This window comes from Syngnathus floridae, chromosome 5 (genome assembly GCF_059516105.1).
Source record: "Syngnathus floridae isolate MCC-2025c chromosome 5, RoL_Sflo_1.0, whole genome shotgun sequence".
In the NCBI taxonomy this organism is placed as follows: domain Eukaryota; kingdom Metazoa; phylum Chordata; class Actinopteri; order Syngnathiformes; family Syngnathidae; genus Syngnathus; species Syngnathus floridae.
This window is the reverse complement of record NC_142417.1, coordinates 12,442,338-12,466,680: the sequence shown is the minus strand read 5'-3', so window position 1 is coordinate 12,466,680 and position 24,343 is coordinate 12,442,338. Positions and strand designations below refer to the sequence as shown.

General features: G+C 37.7%; 1 protein-coding gene across 2 annotated transcripts in view; it reads left to right on the top strand.

Annotated features, from left to right (window-relative positions):
- galnt9 (polypeptide N-acetylgalactosaminyltransferase 9) overlaps window positions 1-24,343 on the top strand; it is a 51,640-nt gene that overhangs the window by 24,796 nt on the left and 2,501 nt on the right. For both annotated transcript variants that reach the window (XM_088376667.1, XM_088376668.1), the window contains 5 exons: window positions 2,781-2,978; window positions 9,339-9,456; window positions 17,950-18,135; window positions 19,201-19,338; window positions 21,261-21,356. In XM_088376667.1, coding sequence (XP_088232793.1) covers window positions 2,781-2,978; window positions 9,339-9,456; window positions 17,950-18,135; window positions 19,201-19,338; window positions 21,261-21,356 — 736 coding nt within the window. The remainder of the gene's footprint in view (window positions 1-2,780; window positions 2,979-9,338; window positions 9,457-17,949; window positions 18,136-19,200; window positions 19,339-21,260; window positions 21,357-24,343) is intronic.

Sequence of the window (24,343 nt, the reverse complement as noted above, 5' to 3'; positions counted from 1 at the left end):
CACTTTTTGTATTATGGGTCTCTGTGTGATTTTTCCTGATGTGGATGAATAAGCCTCTCATTGTTGAACAGATGGGACAGTAGATAAAGGGAAGGGAATAACACATGCGTACTCATCTGTTCAAACTGCGCGTCCTCATTTCCAGAGCCTATCTTACGTTCCATCTTCATGGCTTCTTGTGGTGGGGAAATTGCTTCTTTGCTCAGGGGCTGTTTTAGGTTCACAAGCACACGAGAAAATGAATAGACGTGCACTTCTAAGGCAGTAACAACAAGTCAGTAACGTGATTTAGATTATTTTAAACGGTTGTTGCATTCTCAAATTGGCACAGGGCCTCTTTCTGTTTTTGAGAAGAAGGGGAAAAATCTGTCAACAATAAACACAATTACAATTGTAACTTTGATTACTTGTCATGTATATGTGTGTAGACTGTGGTGCACCAAATGTTGTCCAAAATGGTCTTAATCTTTGCTGAATTCCTTGTTTTAGTAGGTTTATCCATTCCCTCCTACAAAGTTTCAAAGTTCTTGACATAACGGTCTTCAATGATTTTATTTAATCCAGTCAGTTTCTACTTAGTGGAAGGTATTTTAGTATTCAGTTTATTATACGTGGCAATTGTTGGTAAGAAGAAATAAATAACATATTTGTTACCATTTATCATAATTGCATGTATTCCAAAACCATACATCAACAATTGTTTTCATATCTGTTCTGATGATAGAGAATAATACACACTACACTTCTTGAACCATCTTCTCTGGCTTGATCTCCACTCCTTGCAACTTTTTATATCTTCACATCGCTCTCTCCCATGAGTTTTTCCGACTCAGGGAGCAACACAGCTTCGCAAAAAACAGGGAATGGAATGGAGTGGTGGATGAATGATAATAAATGCCCATCATTTGTAAAGGGGGAGTTGAGCCAGTTTCAATAGCTGGCAGAGTTTTCAACTACTACCAAGTTTTGTATTTAAAGTAGCTTTTTCGTATCATCCCAGCATATGTAGTTATGCATTCTACCGCTCTGTTCCATCAGTACTCTAAGCCTCACCTTCATGTAGCAGTTTTGCTTTGGCAAGACAAATGGGTCCCACTGAAGAGAAGTAGATGAGGCGAGAGAGCACAAGAATCAGGGTGAACTGAGGCAGTGGGCGGAAAGATGCAGAGAAACCACAAGTGTGGGAGTATCCTGCGGAGACACATTTATCACGGTATAATTGCAGCCTTCTTTTATAAATTTAGAAGTATATCACATGACAAGCTGAGTGCATTAAGACTAGCTTTGAAGATATGGCGGGTATTGTCGCTGCGCATCAAAGTGTACTAATGTACCACGCAGTGATTTCTCTGTTACTCTACAACGTAAAGAAACACTAGTGTTTTTCAGCCAAGGCTCAAGCACAAATTACCCAAAATGATGAGCCCGGAGCCTCATCAAATATAAACTGTCAACATTATATGAATTCTTACTGAAATGTACGTATAAGCGGCTTCATTCATTACCTTCAGTGCTGCAAAATATGCATCAATGAGGGTAACATCTGCAATATGGATGAACGTCATTATCTCATTCAAGGCTTGGGAAGCAAACAAATTGATTCACTTAAATGTATATCTGCCCACATTTCAGCTTTATTTGTGACTTTCAGGAGTGCTATTTTGCTACTCTTTGTAATTTAGGACTCGGTGTTTAAAATGTTCTACAAAGTTGAAATTTGAAATGTGCCCAAAGTTGACCAGTGAAGAGCCTTCATTTATTTGATCCTTTTTTTATTATCAATCTTTTTTTCTTCTTTCACTATAATTGTGTTAAGCGGAAGAAAAAGAAAAAACTCGGATGAATCGTGTAATAGGGTTTTAAATCAGGCCATATTTGAAAAAAAAAGAGCAATTTGTTTTGCTAGAAGCAAACTCAGCTTCTCTTTACTCTTTATATTTTGCTTCAATAGACCATCCTCTTACCTCTTATGAAGTCTCAAGGTGGAATAATTTTGGCATTTTTTTCACGGCCAGGCTAGTCAAAATCTAGTTTTATTTGATGACCTGTCGGAAATTTATTTTACTAGACATTTGCATTAACAACAGTCAGGGGGAATGAATTTGACAGTTGTTTGGGATGTAAAATAACACTGTTTTGGCAGTGTGTATCATTGCTGTGAACTGAGCAGAATTAATGTCAGCAGAGAATGAAATATGAGATGACATCTGCAACTGCCTGTGTGTAAATGCTCTTAGCATCATTTTGTGGATTCAGCATTACTGCTGATGACTTGTTGATATAGACTGTAATTTATCACAGATATCAGTTATTTCACTCACAGATGTACAAGAATAAAATGGGCACACCTCTTCTCACATGAAATTCAGCGTTTGAAATTTCTACATTTTTATCAATAAAAAAATCAAAGAACAAAGAAAATTTGAGTAACATAATGGATGCTATTGACAAAAAAAATAATAGAAACAACCATAATATTACTAAAGCTTTTAAAACAAAGGCAAATTATAGCCCAAATGAAAATGTATCTTTTTTTTTTTTGTTTGGGAGTGCTGAATAAATTCCCATCAGAAATGATATGTAGCCTAACTAATTAGAATACACTGCAATCAAGATCAAATGTTTGGAAAACCTTTCCCATTCTTCTGACGTAAAAAAAGTTCTGTGTTTGAATAATGCGTTAATGTGAATGAACCTCTAATTCTGAAGTGTCTTGAAAAAAGCGATGTTTATTTAGGAATTAATCTGTGATTCTTTTCTTTCCCCTTTTCTTTCTATAGGGCTGAACCTATTTTAACCCGAATGAAAGAGGATCACACTCGGATCATTCTGCCTGCTATAGACAACATTAAATACAACACCTTCGAGGTGCAGCAGTATGCCAATGCCGCTCACGGCTACAACTGGGGGTTGTGGTGTATGTACATCATCCCTCCGCAGGAGTGGCTGGACAAGGGCGATGAGACGGCCCCTATCAGGTGAGCACGTCAGCAAGTGAACAACATCCATAATAGATGAGGATGTTTGATAAAATATGGATAACTGGAGGTTGGGACTTATTCATATGGGTAGCCATCAAACTCGGGTCCTCTTTTGACTGATGTGCCACCCAAACACACAAATAAATAACCTCATTGAAAGCTGTCTCATTACCATGATAAACACATTTAGTTGTATGGAGAATCTCAAGGCCACAGCAATTCTGCATCATTAATGTGTTTGGGTGGCATCCAAGAATCAGCTTGGATCACATTGCAGTATAATCCTTTAATTGAGCATGTGGTCTTTGTAAAAAAACAAAAAAAAAAAAACCATAATAGAAAAACAGCATCTATGTCAATTTTTAAATTGCAATACAATAAAATCTGCGAAAATAGTTACTTTAAAAAAATTTATATGATTTTCAGTCTGCCAGCAGCTCAATCAAATCCATCAGAATCGCATTACACCACTTGCACGGCAACTTAGACCTGCTTTTATCTGGTTTAACTAGTTTAATGTCTAGTCTACAGGTGCGCCGGCGTGTGTAATGGAAAATGCCCTCAGTCCACCAGAACACCTAGAAAGGTGTACCCAAATTCCTAAACACAGTAAATTTGACTTGTTCTGGCACAAAAATCAAGATACGCCAGTTTTTATGGCAAGTGCACACGCACTATGACTATGTTTGAATTTGCTGCATGCACCACTGTTTGTTTGTTTGTTTGTTTGTTTGTTTGTTTGTTTGTTTGTTTGTTTGTTTGTTTGTTTGTTTGTTTGTTTGTTTTTTCTTGGCCTATGCCGACTCCTGCACGTCTTCTGAAAATCAGTAGCTTCTGTTTCTTCTTGCTCGGAAAGAATGTTTGAGGAAAACCTTCCTTTCAGAAGTGAATATTTGTAGTTTTAAAGAACATCTTTTAGATAAAAAATAAGAGCACATGTTTTTTCTTCTTTAAATTGTGTAAGCAGCAATGGCTGTTGTAACTAAAATACAAGTGTTGAAACCAAGGATACTGCAAATTAAATGTGAGCAGTTCACTTTTTAAAAATATTCACTTTCTAAAAAAGCATTACCACCATAATTGTGTCACGATCAAAGGTAAATGTGACAATAAAACCTCAAGGGAGTGTTAAAGAAGAATGAAAACGGTGGCCTCATCATTGATTTTTCATATATAGTACATCCATTCTTGTTTAAAGTGTTGTAATCTTCATTTAATTCTTATGAAGAGTATGAAAATATCTAGGTCAACCTTGTGATTTATAGACATGCATCCAACTCCCTTCCATAACAATATGGCATGACTTGGTTTCCATGGCAGCATGACAGAACCATTAACCACATGGAGCCTCAGCAGAGGTGTATGCATCCTCGAACCCGGAGATGCTGGAGGTTTTCAATCATTAATAGGCATGTAAACAAATGGAACATGCTGTTTTTCAGATACATTATACAAGTATCTAAGTTCTGTTATTAAACAGTGGCACTGTTAATAATGCAAATACAGTTATTTGTGAGCATCTTTCTGTATGAAGCAGATCATCATTCTCTTTATATTGTTGCTATTATTTCCACAAATTAACTATTTAACAGCAATCAGTGTTACTTCAACCGTGTTGAAGTTCATACAATATTAATGTTAATCTTTTTAGGGTAAGCTGTTGAACAAATAGTTCCGATGAATTGCACGTTACTAAAGCACACTTCACTCAGTAAAATATGTCTGAGGAAGAAAATACTGCAGTTAATTAATCAAAGTGTTCAATCTGTAAGATAACACAACAGAAATGCAAAAAAAAGGAAAACAAGTGAACCTGTTAACTTAAGAAACCTAAGTAATGAAAGAGTCAAACCTAGAGCAGATTAAATCAATATATTGAGTAATTACATTTGTAATGGAAGCTGACAATCAATTACCTAATAAATTAATTATAAATATGAGCCTCACAAGTGCCCCAAATTCAACAAGTGTTCCTAAATAAACTAATCCTGGAGGTGACCCAAATGGGAAATGTAATGGCTCCTGTGACAGACATGTTACATTGCATCACATTACAAAATGCTATACAAACCAAAATCATAGATTCACTTTGAAAACTGTGTAAAACTCATGCATGCCATCGGGGTATTCGGCGCATAACTACAATCCTGCGCGTATATTTTCAGAGAGGCAGAGATCGGCTGTTGCAGATAAGACTGGCAATCAATCAAACAAAATCACACCCTTGCTTATTTATCATTTCAAACTATTAGTGATAAACATTCCTCACAACTATAAACTTTCACAACACAAAAAAATGCTACTATTGTAAAATAAAATAAAAGTTAAATAGCAAAATTGTTTATTTTTCGAGATCCTCAAGTGGGGAGGCAGAAGAATCTTGGAGGCACAGTTGGCCCACGGTGGGGACATCTGGGGATGTTATTACAATATTGTTTTACTTCAATATTTGTACCCGAGTCATATAAGACACAAGCTGTGGGCGTGACAAAGGTGGTCCATGTTTCTCAATTGTTTGCTGCTTAAGGACAGATTGCCCCGAGGGTAAAGCTCTGTGGATTCTTATTGGAAATCATTCACCCTCTTATTCTGTAAGGTTCTTCCCATCAAAAAAAACGAAGCTGGATGGCTAGTAAAAGCTCATTCTCAGTGTCATTTCTGGCTGTTAGTAACACCACAGACAGAAAGTGGTCACACAAAAGTACAAAAGCTGCATGCTTGCACTTATTCTGTTGATTATGTGTAAGACATTTAGCCACTACCATGACTGGAGCAGACTAGAAGGTCCCAGAGGTTCAGACCTCTTAATTTATTTCCTTCAATTAATCATGGATTATTGTGAGGGTCTGAATTATTTTTGTATATCAATTAACAGGCAGATGTTCACAATGTATATATGTGAACAGACAGCCAGAAATTTACTTTCTTTCTGTACGTGAATAAATGCAAATCCACAGTATTCTAATAAATTGGCTTACGTGTGATGTTGTTGGTAACATTTGTTGTTTTTGTTGAGCAAAATTATTTCTGAATTTTTTAGAATGCATCATGTGATCATAGGATGGGAGAGAGAGCATCGGAACAGTTGGAGAACAGACGTTAAAGACTTTTCATCTGTGCACTCTGTGTAAATGTTGTTGCACTGTTTGGGCATCGGTTACGGTTCACTAGCTGCGTTCGTAATAATAAAATGTGAGACAAACAACTAAAGTCAGCTGTCATATTCTTGAGAGACATTGCAGTATTATATATATATATATATATATATATATATATATATATATATATATATATATATATATTAAGTTCAATAGATACACTACTATATGTAAGTTAAAAGCACTTTAATTACTGGAAAAAAAGACATTAAAACGTCATTATTCATGGTCCAAAGCATAATTTCTTTTAATAAGTATTTCATATGGCCATTTTTCCACTGCGCCGGTTCAGATTAGCCTTGTTCCACCCAGTGAGGTTGCTTTTATGTTGCACTTTTTCAAAGCCATACGGTTACAATCAAGCCGTTTCTCATAGCCTTCTCCAAAATGGTTATGGACCACAGGCCAAGGAGGGCCATTGTTGTCAACTGATTGGCTAACAGATGCAGCATTTCTTTAAGCGATGGGGCAAGTAAAAAAATACAATATATACTGGACATATATTGCGTTTTACTAGAATGCTAAATCAGATTTATAGTTTCCAGTGCCAGTGAATGAAAGAAGTTAAGCCTGTGGTAAAGGTTTGTGCGAGACGTACGTGTCAGGTTCAAAATCAGTAAAAAGGATCAGCAGACAAAACCAGTGAGGCAGAATGTTGAGTCTTTTCTCGCGAGGAGTGCACCCAGACTTACAGCAGTCCGACTACACTAAAAATCTGTTTTACACTCCTCGCTCTTTTTATTTGGAAATGCCCTACCCACAGTGTGAGACGATTAGCCCTTAAGGGGGGGGGGAAGAGATTGTGGCTTCGTCTCGTAAGAAAAGAAACAAAAAGTAACGCACAAAGTGTTGCGTGGAGATATGGCTATATCAGCAAAACAGTTTAAGTGATATTCCGAGAGATAAAAAGAGAAAGTGACGTTCTTTAAGGAAGATCAGAAGGTTCATGACGCATCGTTTGACGTGTTGTTTTCATGATCTGTTCTGGTGGACGCTGAGCTGTCAGCAGCATCTTGTTTGACACAACCGTCATCTCGCCCCTGACCCAGCCGTAATCCTTCTGTTCTGTTGTACAAGATAAGAATAAGCAAGGCAAAGCAGCAAGCATACTGAACAGTAACATTGTGAATAAGTACTCATTAGAGAACGCATGATAACATATATATACAATTTTTCTAACAGTACGCATGTTGCCGGGTCCATTCAAGTGAATAATATCAATAAACTTCTTTCTTGAAGGGGCCTGCACAGTGCACAATGTTAAGGAGCTCACACCTTGCTAAAAAAAAAATAAGTGGTTTTCAATAAAAACAAAAATGGGGATATATTGAAACATGGTATTTGCCCTTGTTTATTTGAAAGGACCCATAGAGCACAAGGTATTGCTGTGTTGCTCTTCGAAACCACTAATTTTCTCTTTCTCATTTCGTTAGAGCCAATTTGTGTAACTATACCAGAGTAGCAAGTGTTTTAACCTTGTCCTTGGTGTCCAACTCTGTTGTTCGTCAGCTCTCCAAGTTTCACTCCAATATTGGGTGCTCAGGTAATCACATTACTGTGGTTAAAAATGTTCAGGTTAATATCATGAGTGAAGACTGAGCTGAGGTTGGACTCGCTACAATAGTGAATCTGTTATCCATCTTAACAGGCTCTTTGGTATCAGCAGGTCATGTAGGGGTGATGGGTAATACATGTGGCTAATAAATTGGCTGCAACCTAAATATGCTATCAAGTGTGCCCATCACATCAAATTCTTCTCGTCTAGCTGACACACGCATCCCTTTAACAAGCACAGCCCCTCCAAGAGCTGTCCCAAAAGTTCTCGAATCCATAGTCACTCTATCGAGCTGAAGAGAACTGTGCGAGCGACAGACAGCCAATGAGATGAGCTGTGCTGTGACTATCATTTGTAGAAATTAAATAAATAATTGAAAAAAGTATCAAATAAATAATTAAATAAACTAAACATAAATTGTTATTGGATGGACCAAAAATTTGATGGCTTATATGGGTATTTCAAACTGCAGCCAACTGTTGAAGAAATAAAAGTAAAAGAAGAAGTAAAAGACACCTTTTTGGCTATTTGAGTACATTTGTACTTTGACCTATAAACAGTGAATGAGTAGCTGTGTGTCACAACTCGATTTAGATGCAGCACAGGAAGGTTGAAGGGTTCTCAACTCTTTTCCACGTATACAGAGGTGGTCTATTGATAATATTTGAAGTCTTGCACTGAGCAGAAATGCACCATCATAGTCCTTTAAATGTGTGCGTGCGTGCGTGCGTGCATGTGTGAGTGCGTGCATGCGTGTGTGCACTTAGAATACGATGAACCTACTCAGACCATCTTTCCAGAAAGAAGACTATAGCAAGCCCTCTTTGGAGAAAAAAAAATTCATAACTGTTGAGTATCTTGTATGAAAAGAGTGTTTTTTATGGGTCTTTGTCCCAAAGCACTTAAGATGGGAGCTGGCAGATAATAGTGGTATAAAATTCGCCTAGGGACTGTTGCTGAGTGGGTTACCCCACTTTTGCGAAGAATACTCGCCAACATTTGCTATACATGCTGAACATGGTTGGTCAGGTTGTGCTAGTACATTTAAAACTATAAATATATATACATATGTTTTACAATGTTTCATAGTTGCATATTGATATAATTTTTTACTTAATTTGAGAAATAATTCACAATCTGTGTTGTGACATACATGAATATCATTTATTAATAATAACTTGCAGTATAATGGCACTATTCAAGGTAATTTAGGCACATCTGTTATTTCGGAATTGTGTAGAAAACCTAATCGCATTGATCAGAACTCAAGAAGTAGCTCTCATATTCAAAAGGTTGGTAACCCCTGTTCAATCTTACTTCAAGTTGTATAACTTCACAATTGCTTGTTTTACCCTCCAGTCAGCTCTCTTTTGAACTGAAACTGATCGTGCATATTTAGTGGTATTTATTGATTGAATAATGTATTGCAAAGGGTGCCTCTGGGTAAGGAAACACACCTATTAGTCACATGCTGTAATTGCAAACTGTTTGATTCAAATTAAATGGTTATCTATTTTAAAGATGACTGTAAAAGCCCCAAAAAAATCAACATCGCTGTTCCAGTTCTTTTGAAGGGAAGTGCATCGGAAAGTAGGACACCCTGTCTGATCATTTTAGTATAATTATATTGTCTCTGTCTTTCAGAACCCCAGCAATGATTGGCTGCTCTTTTGTGGTAAATCGTGAATACTTTGGAGAGATCGGACTGCTAGATCCTGGCATGGAGGTCTATGGAGGAGAAAATATCGAGCTTGGCATGAGGGTAATGTCCGATTCGCACCAAAACTGACTGTTAATTAATTCAATTGTGGAGGAGGTTTTGAAGAAAAATAAGACAATCATTTGAAATGAATACAAAGTCTAAAAGAAAAAGATAGATTGCGAGGTAGTGATTGTTTAATTTTGAATAAAAGTGGAGAGTGAGGGCAGACCTGCATACATTCACCAGTAAAGCTGGGATGTGCACATTGAATTTGAATCCTTTTTATATATGTGAATATATGGACATGTTCAGTTGTTCACAAGCAATGATCGAGCATGGTTAGCCACTTTGTGTACAAATGTTTGAGCAAATAGTCCAACCATTTAAGAACAACATTTCTCAGCTTACAATTGCACCGATGCTTAAAGGTAGTTACAGGTTTTATGGCAAAAAATGTTGCCATCCAAGCAATGCCTTTTTCAGGGACATCAAGCAGGAATGGAAAAGAGCTTCAGCAATTAGCGTCCTAATTTCCCAAACACTCGAGTGAAGAGGAAACATGCTCCTGGGATGTGCTGCAGGCATTGAATTCAAAATTTGTGAATATTTGCGAAAAGCAATACATGTGTTTTCTTTGTTGTGTATTCAACTGAAAATCAGTTGAAAATAATTTAAAAATAATTCTACTCTGCTTTTAATTTCTTACTCAATGTCCTAAGTGGATGGAAATTGGGGTCGTTACAAGAATATCAACACATCAAATCAGAAAAGCACCTCTGCAGTGTAGAGACGTAGAAAAGTAACCAGATAAACTTCAACAGAAATTTAGCAACATTAGGTTACAAATTTATCTGTTTTCTCAAATGTTTTCATGATCACAACAATAATCATCATCATATAAAATGATTTTAATAAATCAAAAACTGTAGCAAGGACGTTGAACAAACCTAAATACATAAATAAAAAGAATATATGAGGCAGATTTTGACATGACAGAATCTAAGATAAAAAAATGTTTCTTTTAATCCTTGATTACAAATCTAATAGTTTACATTGTATATTTATATAATTAATTATGGCTATAAAATCTACATATTTACCTCAACTTTCTAAAGCAATTTCCCAGGCTTATCAGCTGTGGGCTACGGCATACGATAGAAAACCCCAAAGGCATCAACAGAGACCATGATTAAAATATGTAGAGTTAAAATTTCTGAACTTGAAGTGCACATGGGAAATAAATTTTATGCAAATTTACAGCCACCCCAAAGGCTCTTTTGCTGCTGCTTTGAGTTGAATTTAAGGACTTGAAGAATTCTTTCGCTGGTCTGATGATTAAAATCATAAAAATTCTCTCAAGCCACTATGGTTCTTAATGCTCACCTAAGCGTGTCATATGGAAGAGATAATACTCTTACCTTTTACATCCCTTGCATCCAGATCTTAAGGTGTCATCCACATGTCCTCTTATGCACCAGTCGTCTTTGGGAAAAAAAAAAGAGCTGGTGTATGCTTTGCTGATTACTCCTCTCTTTAGTCAGCTTCAGTGAACCCAGTGATGTTTATGGTGGCTGATTACTATTACAGAGCTCATCACTATTCCAAATAGAGTGGAGGTTCCTTTACATCAATACCATCAACAACCGACAGCATAATCTACCAGCTTCACATGTTTAATTGGTAGTGTGCTATTATCACAGTTATAACTCAATGTGATGCATGATTTGCTAACCACCAGCAACCCTTACAGTGACCATATTTCTCATTCAGTAGAGACACTTTTATGTACCTGACTAACTATGCATATAAATTAGAAGGGCAATCAATTCAGCTACACCTGCTAAATTAAGTTAGACTAATCTTATTGAACAGTCTGATATGCTACAGTTTTTTTTTTTTTCCAAACACAAACAACTATGAATTTGCACATTTGTTGGCCAGTTTTGATTGATGTAGCCAACCAAATGCAATTACCTTTTCCTCTTGTGTGTCCTGTGAGAAAATGAAACATCCATTCCTGAAATTATGCATGTACTGTATATAGGCACATGTGCACGCTTGAATACCGCTACAGGCAACAATTTGATTCAGCCGTTCAAATGGCAGCTCATAGAATAAACATGGCTTTGCCTCAAGAACCAGGATGTCTCCGGAAAGTCATTGCGGTGACAACTGAGAAGAGGTGCCATTTGGGGTAGGTTTGATTGACAACAACAAGTTAAGCAATTAGCCAGAGTAGCTCACAATAACCAAGTCTGCACAAACACTGTGATGACAGGGGAGGTGATGAAAGACAGGGTCTATACATCAATGTTACAAGGTATTCGTAATTCATTGTGAGATGCAGTTTTGTTGCTTGTCCTTTAAAAATAAAAGGCTAAGAGAGACAGCACTGTCCTCTTTGTGAGTAGATAGATAGATAGATAGATAGATAGATAGATAGATAGATAGATAGATAGATAGATAGATAGATAGATAGATAGATAGATAGATAGATAGATAGATAGATAGATAGATAGATAGATAGATAGATAGATGCATACATACATGGGCATTGGATAGATAGATAATTTGTGTTGTAAGATTTATCTTTTAAAGAACAATATAAGGTTTATTCATGTTTGAATAATGAAATTCAATGTTTTAGTCGTGCTCAGTCAGAACTGCTGACTATATACAGTAGCTCTGGCCTTGAACTCGTACCATTTGTAGCTTCCTGCAGCAAGAGCAGCGACCTTCTGAAGGACAAGAGTGTCGCTCTGAGGTGGCAATAAACCCCGGCCATCTGTGGACACCACCCACTCTGGCAGCTTCTAAATCACCAGCATGCCTGAACACATCAAGAAGCAAATGATAGCGGGCACTGACCATATGTGAGTCACTTCCACCAAGGGGTAAATTAAAAAAAGATGATAACAAATCTTTGACTGTGAACAAATTTGTCAATTACATTTCATCAAGAAGCAACCAACTCTGAGACCAACAATTGAATGCATGCCATGCATTTATCCTGTAATTGTATGAGCAAGCAATACTGTCCCCCCAATTGTCAAGTCTCTTATTGAATATGGTCTCAAGACATTGAGAATGAAAGACCAGTTAATGGTTTTATTATTTTAAGCTTTATGTGGACAGAGGCCTTAATTATACCCAGTTGAGGTCTCAGATCGTCTTTCAAGTATCTTATTCATGATCCTCAATTGATTCTTTTTCTCACCATGCAGTTTGAGCAGCAACATTGGTTGAACCATCTGCCCTCCACTGATGTGGGGGCGGTAGCATTAGAGATTGATCCAGCCTTTGTCTTTTTCAAATCCTGCATTATTTAGAGGGCAGATCAATCTTCTCAAGCTTAATGGACTCAGTTTTAGTTACACCAATGTTCGTTATTGTATGTGTGAGCTCACATTTGTATCAGAAAGGTAATGCCAGTAATAAAGCTGTAAAAGCTGCCCATGCTAGAATCACTTGATAGTGTTTCTTCAGTATTTAATGACCGGCTTAATTCCAACAATCATCGGGCACCTAATTAGATAGACAGACAGAATATAATTGTCGTATGAAAACGTAACAAAAAGTGGTGCAGAGATTATGACAGTCAACAACAATGCTAAGTTTGATTTTTGGAATGTGTCTGTCCTACCGAACTGGTCTATTTGTATATTGAGCTATTATTGTACAGAGATATGTTTCTGGATTATTTTATGTAAAGTGTTGGTTGTGTAATGGTACATACAATTGACTCATGCAGATAGGGAAGGTTCGATTCGCAACAAGTGCCCTATAACCAGCCGCTGCTGATCCCAAGCCTGAATTCAAAAACAAACAATAAAAGGGGCTAGGTGAGCAACTGCAAAGTTGTTGGGTATTACTACATGAAGGTGGAAAATTTATCCTCTGGGTTATCCCTCTGTGAATGCCTCAGAATGCATTTTCGCCAGCCTTAATTTCTGCCAACGGGCTGCTGAATTACAAAAGAGCAAACACAATGAAGAGCCACAAGATACCTACATATCGGATGTGCCAACATTCTGGTTTTTCATAAATTAAGGTGAACTGAGACCCAATCAGAGAAAAGCTTATTTATATAATGAATATTTTTTTTGACATTAATGAGGAAATGGACACTTCAAAATAACAAAACAAATTCTCTTCAAAACAGATAAAAAGTTATTAAATATTAAAAAATAAATTCCCAACTTGAACGTAAAAGGTTCAGTGTAAATATTCGCAAATTGTTTTATTCTATAATAGGAAACTCATACAGTGTTGAAAATGTATGGATTAAGGGAGTTGATATCCTGAAGGGAATGATGAAAGTTATAATACTCTGCTTTGACTGTTCTCAGTCTCAAAGTCTAAAGTCGTTGTATCATTTGGTCTTAATAACCCAAATATTTTCTTTTCCATGGAACAATAAAACTGGAACTGGACAACTTGCTTGCGGATCCAGTCTCTGGATATTCAGTACTTACATCTTGAATGATCTGTTTGTCTTTTATTTATCTAGTATCTCTTATTTACAGGTTAAGATCACTGACGATGTAGTTTGAGAGAAATATTTTGATGTTCCCATATATCACTGTCACTGATAAAGCTCCCAGGTCAGCAGTAATTAGAGAGACCTTGTCAGCTCGCCTTTTACTAATATAATATTCATTATAACCCTGCCAAGATACCCCCACTTAAATGTGCTGTGCAAGTAGACGTCCTCTCTGCAGGCATTATCATCACCATCAATAGAGTCACTTTTAGGAAGCCCAGCTATAGCGATCCACCCCATACTGTCTCTTATTACTCAATGTACTCCCTCCAAGCATCGCTTGATTAGATCATATAATTACCACTGTCAGATGTCTTTGACTGTGGCTGAAAATGTACAATGACCTCAGCAGGCAGAGGGTATGTGAAGGGTACTTGTAGACACTGATTTTGCTCCTGCAGCAAATTAACAATCATATGAAAGACAAGGGCAGCAACTGAATGCAATTACTATCTTCCAGCAAGTACAGGACCGCTGTGAAAAGATTTAGCATATTAACCATCAACATGCCTCGTCGATGATCTGGATTAGAAATGAGCTACTGCATTTCTTAAGGCAATATCAGAATCAAAAAGGATTGATCGTACCAAGGGGGTTATTTATTATTGCAATCTACGAATGTTCAAATCCACAAGTATGTGTGGGTCGACTGTACTGGACACAATTCAGCCAAAAGAAATGCCAAGAAATGAAGAGACTAGATTGTTGGCAATACATTCAAACACATATTAGAAGTTAGGTTGTAACTGTGGGTCAGTGCTGCCCTCCTATTTCCTGTCCTACAAATGGACCAGGTGGAAATGTGTTTACTGCTTTTAATGGCGTTTCTGCTTTTTATAGCTTCTGCATTCTGTAGCCCCAAGAGCTGATCAATCAAACAGCCTCGATTCAATCAACCAACCACAAGTGCAGTGATGATTAAATTAAATCAGCAATTACATTACACTACATAAAAATCCCATGTGTTAGGCGCTTAGTTTTAATGACACAGTTTGGGATTTTATGAGGGGTCAAAACAGAATGGACTTCAAAGATGCAGTCCAAAGGACAACCTGTGTGTGGGATGTCAGAAGAGGCAGGAAAATATATCTTTTTCATCTTTCTAAAATTCAGACCAATTAAAGGTTTCACACATCCCCGGCAGAGGACTTTTCCTGTTTTCACCATCTCTGGATTTTCAGCAATTTGTCAAAAAAAAAAAAAGAAGCTCTAAAAAAAGAGAGATTTTTTTTTCTACCGCCCGCGGAATATTTTATTGTATATTGTATTTCGTTCATCGTATATTGTACACGTTTTTTTCCAGTGATAATTTTGTGTAGTTCTGTGCAGGTGATGTCACTATAGGATTATATAAATCCTGCAAATATTGCAGTATCACATATATCATATACAGACAGTTAGCTCTTTTTGGTTTCGTTGGAAGCAGAAATTCCCAAAGATTGTCACTTCTGTAGTGTGAAACCTGCTTCATTTAAAAATTTCTAGGCTATTCTAACTGTCTGGGACTGAACTAATGTAGTCACTTAGTAGGTGTCGCTAATGAGCAGTGTTGAAATGTATACAACCAATAGTTCGAGGTAGCCACCTGTTTTTCCTCAGACACCATAGAAGGTCATTTCAACATTGATAATCGTCTTTTACCACGTTTAACAGGTTGACTTTGGATGAATAAATTACAATTAAGTGTACCTTGTCCCATTGAGCCATTTGAGGTGCTGTCATGATGGTATTATTCTTCAATGCAGAATTTGTTATGCGCAGTAAACACATTTCGTTCCAGTGTGATTTGCACGCAAAAACTATACCTGAAATCAAAGCGTGAGGAACAATGTTTACTCATCATTTTAGTAACCAGAACAGATTTTGGCGGAAACGTTAAACCAAACATTTGAAACGTGTATGGTGAACCTGTTGACCATATCAGTGAATAAATATCAAGTTAAACTTCTTGCAACCATTTGAATATGAGTTCTTTTCACTTTTGAAAGACGACTTTATTACCTTCCGGCTCTGGTGGCAAGCAAATAATATATTATCCATCAGGGCACTGTGTTAACACAATTATTGTTGTATTATGTAATGCTATGCAATATTTGGTTCATTTAATAGCCCTTCAGATCAAATGATATGCTACTTTGACTTTCAGGGTTTTATTACCGCTTCTCACCAGAACCAGAAGCAAACCATCGCATATTTCAATGTGACATATTGTTAACTCTTTGGCTCTAACAATCACCTATTCTACAGTACAAAATGTCCAACTAAAAAGCTGACCAAAGGTAATGAATTCACTAACTTGGCTGCCAACCAGACCAGGATGTGCTCGCTTCTTGCCCAAAAATAGCCATTATAGGATCCCGCTCATCCATGACCCTAATGAGACCGGATGATCGGATTTATGGCAGGTCATGTCAATGTGGTTAATTTGTGCACAATCAAATCTATCATGCGTATTCAAAAGAAATGAAATACTATTTTTTTTCAGTATTAATCAGTATTGCCACAATCCAACCACATTTCATGAAGAGTAATTTTTAGCAAAGGAAATCACTAGTTGTTTCACAAGGCTGTTTAGCTATTATTTTTATGATTTCTGGAAATGCATCATAGAAATATTGGTTTCTTTTTCCCGATGGCAGGTAAAATGCTTAAAACCACAATCACACTTTTTTTTTCAATCATTAACAGTTGCGCATAGACAGCGCAAAGACACACACTCAAATACGCACACACACACAAGCGCATGTGCACATCTGCAGTAGGTACAAGCCTATTAACACTACACTTCTTATCATGCTGCAAAAAAAAATTGTCATAGTGCAAAGAACATGCCATAATTGGTTCTGCTCATACTTGTGTTGGTGCATTTGTTATAGTTGTTGCATGTCCTTGACCTGCATAGAAGTCAGGTTAATACACCATCACTGAAAACTATCCAAATTCAGTGTCACATGTCAACTAATGACTAGAAAGAGGTTCAGAGTATGAATAAACCATAAGGCATGAATGTGCACTCAGGCTCCTAAAATCACATTTGTGACACATTTAGGCTTAAGATGGTCAACTGGGCACAGGCAACAGGCGTACTATATGTTGCTTATATCTGCTGATAAAACAGAGGAGGTGTCTTATCTCTTATTTCCAATTTTAATTAAAAAAAAAAACCCACATCTTCTCTGGTAGATGTGGTGCAAGTGATGCGAATGGACACCCGCAATCAAACTCGCACAAGGCACGTGATGCCACAGTTCATTTCACGTACAGTGCAAACATAACATAAAACATGTTTCACATTCTGACAGCACAGTGTGAGTGGATTGTAATGAGGACAACCAAGAAACTCTCCCACAGCGTGGCGGATTTCCATCTGGTTCATTAATTTGCTTTCGTCCTTTTACAATTCTTATCTTGTGCTGCACTCCTAAGAGATGATTGTTGTTTACCCTGATGGCCGCCCACCTCGGTGTTCTCACCTTGTGTGTGTTGATCTGGGTGTCACAACATCCTTCATTTTCCTATCCATCAGTCCTCTCTGTGTGGCGGGTACTTTCCAGGATGACATATTATTGCCAGGATTTATTCACTTTATCAGCTCCTGTGCCAAGCACGTCGTATTCTGATATTAGGGAATTCTAGTTCGCAGGAGAATAGGAATTTTCTTGCATAATAAGAAAGCCCTGAGAGTAATTGTTGACTCAGTTCTGCGTGAAGTAAAAATGTTACCATCTATCAAATGACAGAAGAGTTTGACGTCATTGGAATCAAAAAGTTTCACTTTCACTCATTTTACTTTCTTAGCACTGATATGGCATGGGAGTGGACTAAGCTTTGTGGTTGTGCAGGGACAGCAGGAAGGGCATCGGCCCATGTGGAGCCATATTTGCTGACATTCAGAGCTGACCAGTTGTACCTCAGCACAGTACTATTTTCTCAGTCAGTTAATAATATGTTGATGATTTTTCACATGCATTACACCATTTACAGGAAACACATTTGTTGTTGTTGTCTAGGTGTGGCAATGCGGTGGCAGTATGGAAGTCCTGCCGTGTGCAAGAGTGGCCCACATCGAGCGCAGCAAAAAACCCTATAACAACGACATTGATTACTATGCCAAACGCAATGCGCTGCGAGCAGCTGAAGTGTGGATGGACGAATACAAATCTCACGTCTACATGGCTTGGAACATTCCCATGAATGTAAGCTTTACTGTCTCCATTTACCTTTTGCTGTACTTGCACATGCGGACATGCAGAGGTGGTTCCTGCCAGCAAGTTAGCACGACTTTAAAGTTCTGTATTCATTCAACGTGACCTTCACATGGGTGCCAGAGTGAAGGCAGGCAAAGATTCTCCCTCCAAACAGACAAATCAGAGGAAGCTCGTGTCTAATCATTCTATTTTCAAACACATCATTTAGCTTAATTGCTTTCAATAGTCTTTTGAGATTGCCTGTGCAAAAACAAACTGCTACTATCATTATTAAAAAAGGTTCATATTGAATGCTAATTGGTGCCATTTAGCCTTGCACAAAGGGATGATAGTCAATGAAGGACATAAGCAAATACCTCTGAGCACTGGCCAGAACAGTCATTCGTAACAGACTAATAGTAGCTAAGCAAGACAAAGAAAGGCCCAATACGTAAAGACGCCACTTCCCTTGTGCAGTGGCATGACAAACACAGTGGCATGAAACATTATTACTCATTGTTCCATAGTGTACACTACAAAGACTGAGTACTATGATTATCCCATCTTTCCTTCCTCTTCACACAATCTTACATCGCGGTTATCGACTAAGTCGCCCGCTGCAAGCACAACTGTGGAGTTGTAGGGGGGCTTTATGAATCACAACTGTGGCTTTCCTGAAATGGAATGCATTTGTTATTGTCGCTGCATGGCTCCAAGAAAGTGATACTGTATAATTGCAGTTGCTATGGATTTTGTATTCTGTGACATATGCTATATTACTCAACAAACCTAAGCAGATAGCATAGATATACTGTGGCTAGTTCATATTCTGCACAACTCGAGCATGTACAGTGGTTTTAGTTATCTTTCAAAACCATATAAAGAACCCCACCAAAAGTGTTCAAGATGTGATGTCAAGTTACGGGTCATGCCATGACTCTGAGCTGAGTTTTTGGAGCCTAGTATATGGTTGTACCTTGCTCAAGACCACTTTGACAAAAGTCATGACGCAAACAAGCATCTGTCCAACAAAAGAAAAGAATGTCACCCTTGTTTATGTACATGTGTTGACAGAACCCAGGGGTTGATTTTGGAGACGTCTCTGAGCGTTTGGCCTTGAGGAAAAGGCTGCAATGTCGAAGTTTTCGCTGGTACCTTGAACACGTCTACCCTGAGATGCGGATCTACAACAACACCATCACATATGGCGAGGTGAGAAAGATTCTTAAAGACAGCTAATTAAACAATGCCGCTGTTTCATCATTTGTAATTCTAACAGCAGTGTTAGACACAAAGACCTTTAATTTTACCTCATACAACAGAAAATTAGTCAGTGAAAACTGTGTGGGATGCTTATTACTGATAAATGTTTGTCCATAGCAAACCTCCATGGAGATAATTAATATCTTGGTATTTGAAAGGTGTTAAACACATTCTGACAGCTCCAGGCTCTCCCCTCTCATTAAAAATTACATACAGAAGACAAAGTCAGTACATGAATTATAGCTTGTACAGGCACTAGTGCCTGTATAGGATTATATGTATTTTTTTCCCCACAATTAATTTGAATCAAATTCGTATTACAAAGCAGGATACAAACCCACAGTACACAATTGTGTGGCGTGTATTAAGAGCGGTGCATATTACAATCCAGAAAAACAACCGCATATCTGTCTGTATTTCACATATGTTCACAATCTCGTGTTGTCACAAAGCTGCCGCAATAGAATTGAGTCTCATCTGTCAGTGCAGTGTTCTGCGATGCTCACCAAACCATTGAGCCGGAACTTTTTCGACTACACCGTGTGATAAACGTGTCACAACCAGGAAATGAAGCCATATTCATTCAAAGCACACGGAACAAAAGCTCATGCTTGATGCACGGCACCATCTGGGACCGTGGCTAACAGGCAGAGATGGGGAGTGGTCACTGCATGATAATTTCCCATCATGACCTGACAAAGAATGAGATATTGCTTGGGGATAAAAGATGCACAAAGGATTTAATAGGCAGGACATGCAAAGAAAAATGATTGCTTTATAATCAGAGGCAATTGATTTGATTTATTTTTCACAGTATATGAGTATTTTAATCAGACATGTACGGGGAATTTAGCGATGCATGGATTGGGATGCAGTGACAATAATTTATAAACTATCAAATGAAAAAAATGGAGGGGCTTCATCGGGGGCTACACAGATAAGCCCTGGTGTAGCGTACTCTCTGTCGGGAATACAGATTTAGGTTGAGGTCTAGGACAGGTCTAGGACACGGAAACAGGGAGCAAGGCAGAAGTACAGGATGTTTGCAGGATGTTGTAGGTGCGTGTATTTTATGGTAGCCTGAAAATGGGATGTGGTCTGGTGGGGGGGGGGGGGGGGGGGGTTAGTTAGAGTGTGTGACAGCTCATTTCCTACCTGAGCCTGGTTCCTACCTCAGATTGAATTTCTGCTTGCACATTAAGGACTACAGCCCTTAACCCTTGTTTACCTACTAATAAGCAAACTGAAAGAAACAACTGAAAAAGGTTCTGGAGAATCATCGAAGTAGCACAAATTTGCGTGCTTGATGCAGCTATTAGCTAATTGTTTGCAAATATATATTTGGACTTGTTCACTTTTTTGATTCATCTGCTCCACTACTTTTGCCCCCACAATAATATTCACAAATAATCATTTCTAGACATACTCTAACTGGAAATATAAATTGAAGTATTGATTTATTGTAATGTATGGAACTGTTAAAAAAAAAAAAAAAAGCATATTATTACGATGTCGAATCAGGATCATTTAGGCTACTTGTATTCCTGGACAGAAAATATAGATTTTGTGTCTGAGTAGAATGCACCATCCATTCTGAAAGAAGCCAGAGAAACCCAGTGAATGAGCTAAATTTTGTGTAAAAAGGTGAATTCTTTTGGATTCCTAATTCTTGTTCAAATTGTTAAAACTGTGAAAACTCACTCAATTGTTTACATTAAAGAACGTCAGAAGGCTATTAATGTGCTGATATTTTTCTAACAAGCTTTCTAAAATGGATTACTTAGATAGTAGTATTTGGTTTTAACGCTATTTGTTTTTAATGCTAAACTTTCAAATGAATGAGCTATTTTACTTCATATTGTCTCTCTCAGGTAAGGAACAGCAAAGCAAGTGGCTACTGTCTGGACCAAGGCTCTGAAGACGATGACAAAGCAATCCTCTATCCTTGCCATGGCATGTCCTCACAGGTCAGCACCACATCGAGGAATTCTGTATTTATTTCCAATGTTTTGTCATGTCAATAGCAAGATAGAAACAGTTGCATTAAAATTGTTTCTTCCTAAGTCTTCCGTCAATGTTGGCACTCCAATGACTGGTGTTCAGTGAATAGAAACGCTATTGAATTGTTTTAACGGTCCATTTATTTGTATTTGTATTTTTTGACTCGCAACAATACACGAACATACCGAAACACGCAACAAATATTCACAGAAATAATTAGATTTGAGTTACTTCCTGACAGTAGCTTGTTGTGGCAGTTAAAGAGCAACTTTTTTGGTATTGCTCTACATGTCTTTGTGATGACATTTTAGGTCACTTTGTTCACCCTAAAAGACCAGAGTCTTTTTAAGTTAGTCATTGCATGTCTCAGATCCCCTTTAAACTCACAGAATGATTATCCATCCATCCATCCATCCATTTTCTGAAATCTCAAAGTTCTTCATTTATTTTTAAATGATAATTTCATTCGCTCAGCTATTTTGCGTAGACACATTTTGCATTTCAAATGCATTTCAATGGTCAAGCAATTGCATATGCATGGGGCTTTTCTACAGTTCTGGATCATTGAATAGAGTCTCATTCAACTGCCAGACTCAACACCGAAACACAATTTTATATACCAATGCCTGAGGTTGGCATGCAGGGGTAGTGCACAATAAGTCGTAGATATTCCAGTTTCATTAGTGTGCAAAACTTTGCAGCGACCCACTCCAAAATAATGCCAGAAATTCTGCATTGAAAATGCTTCATTTTGGAGAAATTCTAATGTTATGGACGTGTGCATATATATATTGTGTATATATATATTTTTTTCATATTTTCACAAATATAGACTGAAAATGCTTGTTTGAGGTAATGACGCTTTCTAAGATTTGAGATAATACTTCCATGTAACTAATAGAATCATGAATATAAAGTAGTATTGTGTAGAAAAAGAACATGCATGCTTTATTGAAACAAAAACATTTTGTGAAATGCAGCTATAACTTGCATGCTGGATGTGTTTCTGCCTTTGGTGCAAGGAAATAAAAGACAAAGGCCTGCAAACCATGTAAATGTTATTCATGTCTCAATCCCCCCAAAAACCCCGGGGAAATAATCAAGTAGAGAGGGATACCTTGCCTTAGTGTAATTAGATTACAACAATGAGCAGTGGGGGACAATTCAATTTTGAGGAGCACAGTGATCTGGTTTTTTTTAGTTCTCCATTGTATTTCTCTGAGCTTTACTGCCTTTAGTCGTGAAACAATAATTGCTCTACATAAATTTTCATTATCCCTTTCAAGCATTTTCTTTTTCTTGGGTGCCTCTTCCCATTGGAAGCGTTGTCATAAGCGTGAGATGCCGTGAAACATAGTTGTGCATGTTTCTCAAAAACCTGCCTTGTTTTGCCAAGAGCAACAGTCACTCAGAAATGCACTTTTTTTTTTGGCTCTTCCAGTGATTTCATTTTAAAGTTCCACATGGACACACCAAATGCAGGTCCACGCTTTTAGCTCATGTTTGCAATACTCGGTTCTGTGAACATATTCACAAACGGCATCAAACATCACAAGCATCAAGAGACCAAAAATGTACAATTCTGGAGATTATAATGTACCAACACTACCTTACATCAACAACACTGCTGTGCTTTTAATGAGCTAATTAAGAAACGGATTAAGTTGACCCCCAAACAGCTCGAAACCTTTTCTGATCTCAGAAAGGCAATGAAGCATCGCACATTGCAGAGACACAGGTTAATTGGCACGCTTTAATTATTTGTTATTGTCTTGTGTTGAGTGCAGTGGTGTATAAAAGGCTGCCGAACTGAAATGTAAAGCTGTATTAAGGGAATTATATGGCATTATTTATACACCCGGCCACGGCACTAACAATTTACTATCCCATCAGGAATTTGTAGCTATCTGTAAGACAGACCTTGAGACTACCCCCCACAGACAAATTGACACAGGCTCACAGCATTATGTGCCCCTAGATTATTGAGTCATCATCATCCTTGTATATAGCCCATAACTACCTCCAATGAATCTGGAGTGACGTTAAAGTTGTTCTTTACAAATGCCCTAGCTGTCCCATTTGACCCTTCGGGGAGAACATTTGATTGGTTTGAATGCCAGTAAATATGTCGTCCTCGCATACTGCAACACCTACACACACTGCTGCATCTCTACCTTCTCCGAGTAGACTCCAAATATTAACGAGGTGAATCCTGTAATACAGTTGCAATAACTGATATTTTATCGTTTGAGAGGGAGCTCGCTTGCCTTTGTGTTGTTGCCATATCATTTTTCACGAGGGCTCACACCACTAAATAATAAACACAATGTCTACTGTTTCCTTGTATGATACGAACACCACATTATCAATGACCCTTTTATAGGATGTATGAAACACTGAGGGATCATGTTTTTTTTCCAGTGATGTCGCCAACATGTGGTACCGTATATCATCCTATCTTGCATTTATCTGAGCTCCTTCAACTATACTCCATATAATAGTAGTGAAACCAACGGTCTCTGACTATTGTAAAACACCGAGGGGTGTTGGTCCTCACTTGAATGGCACTTTTGATCAGATCAACTGATGATGCAAGAATCAGCAACACAGCCACAGTGCTCTACAATTCCGTACTGGTGTTGCAAAATACAGACTTATAGATTCCTCAGAACAAATGTATGGTGTTCTTTATACCCACGCAATTATTTCACCACATCAACAACAGTAAAGGGTAATTGCTCCTCGCCGCAAGTTAACGTAGAGTAAAATTCGTGTATTTGGAGATCATGGTCAGTACGTAGCTCAGAGAATAGGGCAGCAACATGCATTCCATGCATTCATTGATTAGAATGTAAAGTAAATTATTTGGATTCTTCTCGAATGTAAAATATAAGCACATATTTTATGACCACCAATGCATCATAAACAGAACTGGTGTTTGAGAACACCAGCG